Source organism: Coenobita brevimanus, chromosome 76 (assembly GCF_032717465.1).
Source record: "Coenobita brevimanus isolate Jiangsu-jjx chromosome 76, ASM3271746v2, whole genome shotgun sequence".
NCBI lineage: Eukaryota > Metazoa > Arthropoda > Malacostraca > Decapoda > Coenobitidae > Coenobita > Coenobita brevimanus.
In genome coordinates this window covers 6114719-6120718 of record NC_137029.1, presented here as the reverse complement: position 1 = coordinate 6120718, position 6000 = coordinate 6114719, and the positions used below count along the sequence as shown (strand labels likewise).

At 41.5% G+C, this 6000-nt stretch overlaps 1 protein-coding gene across 1 annotated transcript in view; it reads left to right on the top strand.

Moving 5' to 3' along the window:
- Positions 1 to 402: 402 nt before the first annotated feature.
- Positions 403 to 6000, top strand: part of LOC145408266 (uncharacterized) — a 194090-nt gene continuing 188492 nt past the window's right edge. Inside the window, exons 1-2 of the mRNA XM_080279034.1 lie at positions 403 to 505; positions 1658 to 1825. Coding sequence (XP_080135160.1) covers positions 403 to 505; positions 1658 to 1825 — 271 coding nt within the window. The remainder of the gene's footprint in view (positions 506 to 1657; positions 1826 to 6000) is intronic.

Genomic DNA, 6000 nt, shown 5'->3' with positions numbered 1-6000 from the left:
AAGTTTAATGAAATTATTTGAAAGTAGCAAGAAAAAAATTAATAGCAGGTTACTGGATAGCAGTTGACCCGACATCCTTGCTCCATCTCCATTTTCCTTAAATCCTATGCCACGAAGCGTCACTCATACCAGAACACTGAATTATCACTGGACCGCACTTTGAATTGGAAGTCAGTTGTTTCGGTTTCAAGAAAAGCTTCTCACTCTCTAATGACGCAGGAACTGATATAAGTATTTGTGAAGACACTTGAGTGTTTAATTAAAAGGATATACTCGTATGTGATCAGACAAGGAGACATTCGAGGTATAGCACTAGTCACAGAGTGGCCTACTGATATACTGTCATGCATATCCTAAACACAGCTGTTATGTGTAGGTACCAACTGAGTCGAGTGGCTCCATATGGCCGCACCAGAAGTCGAACCGTGGCGCAAATGGGCTGGCAGCCTAGTAAATGGCAATGCTAACCAGTCGGCCTCCATGACAGTACACCACGAAGGCAAAAGTACAGCTCACAGAACGAAAGCTGCGTCCAATAAATATTAACTGCCCGTGCCAGTGGACTTCCTCTAAATAATAGTTTACCCAACAACAAAAAAAGAGAGGGAGTGGGGAGTAACCGATGGCAAGCGCCCCTGGGGGTCCACACACAGCATTAGATTTAATATTGACAAGGAATGTCCACATTCTTGTCCTTTCTTTTTGCAGGTTTTGATGTTGCTTTCAAAAAGAGCCAACCTGAATTTAGTGCAATATCCGATTCAGCGCTTCAGAAGATTAATTAGCTTCCCTCTGAATCAGGATTCCACCCTTTAAGAATCTTTGGATTGGATGTACTGTACATTATTGTCATCCCCTTTAATTTCAAGTCAGATGTATTTCATATTTGTTCTTTCTACCTTCAGACGATTACATTCAGATTAAGAGACCCACCAAGAAATCCTTCCACCTATCTATAAATTTATCCATCGTCCAGTCTTTCATTGCTCCATCAGTTGCATAGGGAGTTGGGACCAGCCTATTCAGCCCAGGCATTTACAAGGAGAAGATTTAAAGTGAACTATCTCTGAATAATGATCTGTGTCCCTCACTCTAAGACAAGAGTGAAATGCAGAGGTTATAATAAGCATATATCTTATCATTAAAGCTACAAAAGTATCTCCTAAACTAAAGTAAACGTCTGGAGGCAGCAAGAATAAGCAAAGAGTAAGTCACCGTCTGAAAGAACTGAATAAGCTAACTAGGTCGTATGCATGTGTGCAAGTAAACTTTTATTCGGTGAAGTATTTGTTAATTCCAGACGATTTTAATCACCAAAGGATAAAGTCTTCGAACTGGAAAGCTTAGATACAGAATTCATTATCACCACTGCAAGATGCCCCCCCACCCCCACCCCAGCTGAAAAATTAGTCCTGGGAGTGAAGGGGTATTAGTAACTGTAGCCCCAGATTCATCTGAAATATGAACCCAGTGGACTGCAAGTCTAAACTTTACCTCTGCAGTCCACGATCTTCCATTTTGGGGGGTATAAGAAAGTAGTTGAGGGACGTCTGTAAAACCATACAGTTGTGCCCCCCGGTTATATCGGTGCCACTGCATGAAGGCGTCCCTGTCCTTCATCAAGTGAAGAGGTTAATATGGTATCTACCTCCCCCAGACCAGGTTGACCTGTGGACGGTGTCTGGCAGTGGATGTGCATGTTCCCACCAACCCGCCGCCCAGCCCCTCCAGTGCGCCTGCTGCCTAGCTCGCGCTGCCTGCCACTGCGGCCAGGCCAACCCTCACCGCTGCGCACAGTGCGGCCTTCAACAGTACTGCAACAACAGTAAGTAACTTTAGCAGTACTTCAACAACATCATGTCACTTCAGCAACAGTAAGTCATTCCAGCAGTACTTCAGCAACAGTAAGACGCTCCAGCAGTACTTCAACAACAGTAAGTCACATCTGTGTCCTCAGCAAAGCAAGCGCAACAAGCAAAGATACTTGTGGATAGCTAAATCAGAAGTGTCAGAGGGTGCAGCAACGGCATGGCCGAAGTTTGACCGTGATCTAGGACGTTGACCTTCGATAAATATATGTTAAAATTAAATCGATTTTTCCCATCCCTACACGCATTGAAAATTTCAAGCTTGATCCAGAACTGATCAGGTACTGTAGGGGATCCCTTGCGACAATTGAAAATGGTGGGTGGGAGAAAGACATATGTTAGAGCTTGAACTTCGTTTAGGTCTACACAGAACCCATCCTCAGAGAGTTTGAACAGGAGTAATAGAGCCAAGGGGAAGGGAATTTCCAGAGTTATAAATGTCTCGGCTCTGTCACATCTTGTTCAAACTCTGAAGATGGGTTCTGTGTAGCCCGAATCATTAAAGAAAATAAAGAATTCAAGCTCTAACCTGTTTCTCTCTTATATCCAACATATCACGTAATCATGAGATAACGGCGCTCCCTGAACATTGACCTTATCCTCAATATCCAGTCAATTTATTCCATGACCCACACGCAGTGGATATGTCACTTTGTATTCAGATCAGACTATCTATTCGTGAGATGCATTGCTCATATATACTGTATATATTGTTACATAGCCTATGATTTCATCATCCTTTGTGTAATTTTAACGCACAGTTGCTGCATGTTTGATCACAAGCGTGTTCTGCCTCAGTCCCCCCCTCCTACCGTTATAGTAGAGTAAGTCGTTCTCTCTGTTATTCAGAGCGGGATTTTCAGCTCTTTGTCCCCATGGCTTCATTTGCGCGTCCTTCTTACAAGTTGTATCAAGCTCTCCTGGCCCCTATATAATGAGCTCAGTCTCTGCATCATTGCCACTTAGATCTGCTCCTCATTTTGTTCACATCTCTGTCCTCCCCTGTACAGTTATTATTATTGTGAGTGCTCAAGAAATCTTCAAACATCTAGCAGCTGTGTGTAATTTGAGTATAACTGTTGCTGCATTTTTTCTTGTACTGTGTAGCATATGGTTGGTTCTTAGGCCTAGTGAGGTCTTTGTGATTGATGTTGGGTTTTATGTCATTTTTGATAATGGTTTGTATCTGTAATAATTTATCTTGCATTAACTGAGCATTACCCGGTGTATTTCTCATTTTAACAGGGCTGACTTAGATAAATTTACTCATACTAATTTTGTGTTAATAGAGGCTATTGCAGTTAACCATATATTCAACCTGTTTTTGCCATTACATTATCCTTATGAGTCCTGAATGTTTTGTTGTTAGTTTGAGCATTAAACTTAACTTGTAATTTTACCTAACTCTTTTATTTTGAACCTGGACCTTTACGGGACAGTAGTGACTCTTCGTATTCTCACTTAAAGTGTACATTATCTTTCTCTGTTCCGTAACATAAATTTGGCGACCCTGCCAGGATATTCAGGATATTATCATAAGGATATTGCTCGATATTTTGTGACTGTTACTTATTCATGATGTCTACTATTACTACACTTGATGAAGCCAAAGATTTTTTGTCAAATGTGCAAACAGTGTGTGATGTGGAAAACAGAACAAAGAATGAACTTAAGCTTGTTGCTCAACAATTGGGAATTGCTGTTCGCTCTCATCATTCTAAAGATCAAATTGTTGACATGATTAATGAAAGCTTGTTTAATGTAACTCCTCCAAATGAGCAAACACAGATTGAATTAGCTAAGTTACAGCTAGCCCTGCAGGAGGCTCGTGTGAAGGAAGCTGAATTTCAAGCACGTGCTAAAGAGGCTGAGGCAGAAGTTGAAATTGCTAGGATTCAGGCAGACCATGAGTATCGCATGAAACAAGGTGGAACTGGATCATCTTGCTCTGATGATTTTGATGTGGCTAAAAATGTTAAACTTGTCCCTCCTTTTAATGAATCTGATTTAACAAAGTATTTTCAGTTGTTTGAGAGGGTAGCTACAGGTTTTAGTTGGCCCAAGGAGTATTGGCCAGTACTCCTTCAAACTGTTCTCACCGGTAAAGCTCAAGTAACTTATGCATCTTTGCCTCAGGATCAATCTGATAATTATGATGTAGTTAAGAGCTTGATTCTTAAGGCCTATGAGCTTGTTCCTGAAGCCTATAGAGTAAAATTTAGGACAACTTACAAGCAAGATAAGCAATCCCATGTTGAGTATGCAAAAATCAAAGAAGATCTGTTAGAGCAGTGGTTAAATTCTAAGAATGTGGATTCTGATTTTGGTAAATTTAAGCAGATGATTTTGCTGGAGGATTTCAAAAGGTGTATTAGTAAAGATGTAAGCCTATATCTTGATGAGAAAAGAATAGATAATTTGTCTGATGCTGCAGTTTTAGCTGATGAATATGTTCTCACTCACAAGAGATATTCTAAAGAAAAAGGGAAAGCTGAGAGTAAGTACGTTGCCTCTACTCAGAGTACAGGTAACAGGAAAGAGAATAAAGATGATGTTTCTCAGGAAGTAAATACCAGCTTCACCTCTAGATTTCAGAAAAGTAAATGTACTTATTGTAGTAAGCTTGGTCATACTACGGAGAGATGTTTCAGGAGACAGCGTGATGTGAATAAAAAGGAGTCTTTAAACATTCAGTCAATTGGTCTAGTGTCCACTCTTAAGAGTTCCCAGAATTCTTTAACTGAGTTAACTGAACCTGCTTTGAGGGGTAACTTAAATTCTCATGATGGAGCTCTCTTTGAGCAGTAACGTGGTGACACTCTCAAGAGTTCATGTGCTAATTTCCTGTCTGATGGTTTTGTCAGTCCTCTGGACAGTAATGACAGGAAATCAGTTAAAATATATCGTGATACAGGTGCTTGCCAATCCCTTATGCTGACCAGTGTTCTAGGCTCTAATGTTAATTCCTCTGATGAAACTGTAATCTTACAAGGTGTAGGGAATAATTACTTCTCTGTCCCTCTGTGCAGAGTGAATTTAGAGTCTGGTTTTGTTAATGGTTCCGTTATGGTTGGGTTGGTTGAGACACTCCCAATGTCAGGTGTAACTTTCTTACTTGGAAATGATATTGGTGGAAGTCAAGTGTGTCCAGCTCCTCAGTTGTCTAGTGAGCCAGTGGCTGCGACCCAGGATTGTGATGTCCCTGTTGTGTTCCCTGCATGTGCTGTCACTAGGGCTAAGTCTAAAGTTACTGGTGATTTAGAGGATAATGATGATGATGATGTTATCCTAGCTGACACTTTTCTTGCTAATTTGGACCACTCACCAGATGAGGCAGTACCCCTTAGTGTTGATAATTTGTCTCGTCAAGAGTTGGTTGAGTTGCAGGTTGCTGACCCTGAGTTGAAAGGTCTAGCTAACTCTGCTTACAGTGAAGAAGAGTCAGCCGGTGCTTCTACTTGTTATTATGTAAAGTCAGGAGTACTTATGAGGAAGTGGAGACCCCCAACAGCATCAGCCGACTGTGAATGGGAGGTTGTACATCAAGTTGTCATCCTTCGTGTTTGTAGGCAGGATATCATTAGAGTGGCTCATGATTCCAGTTTGGCAGGACACCTTGGAGTGAGGAAGACTGTGGCATGCATTTTGAAACACTTCTACTGGCCAGGTATCTTCAGGGATGTTTCCTGGTATTGTAAGTCTTGTCACACCTGTCAAGTTGTGGGGAAGTGTAATCAGACCGAAAAGGTTGCACCTCTAGTTCCCATTCCTCCTTTTGAGGCGCCTTTCACCCGTGTGTTGGTGGATATTGTGGGCCCTCTTCCTAAGACTTCTTCAGGATTTTCTTATGTGTTGACCCTGATTGATATGGCTACTCGTTATCCTGAAGCCATTCCACTTAGAAATATCTCAGCAAAGAACGTGGTTAAGGAAATGCTAGGGTTCTTCACAAAGTTTGGTCTGCCCAAGGAGGTACAGTCAGACCGGGGAAGTAATTTCATGTCAAATGTTTTCAAGCAGTCTCTGAAAGAGTTGGGCATCACCCAGATCACGTCTTCAGCTTACCATCCCCAGACCCAAGGAGCGTTGGACAGATATCATCAAACACTCAAATCGATGCTCAAGAAATACT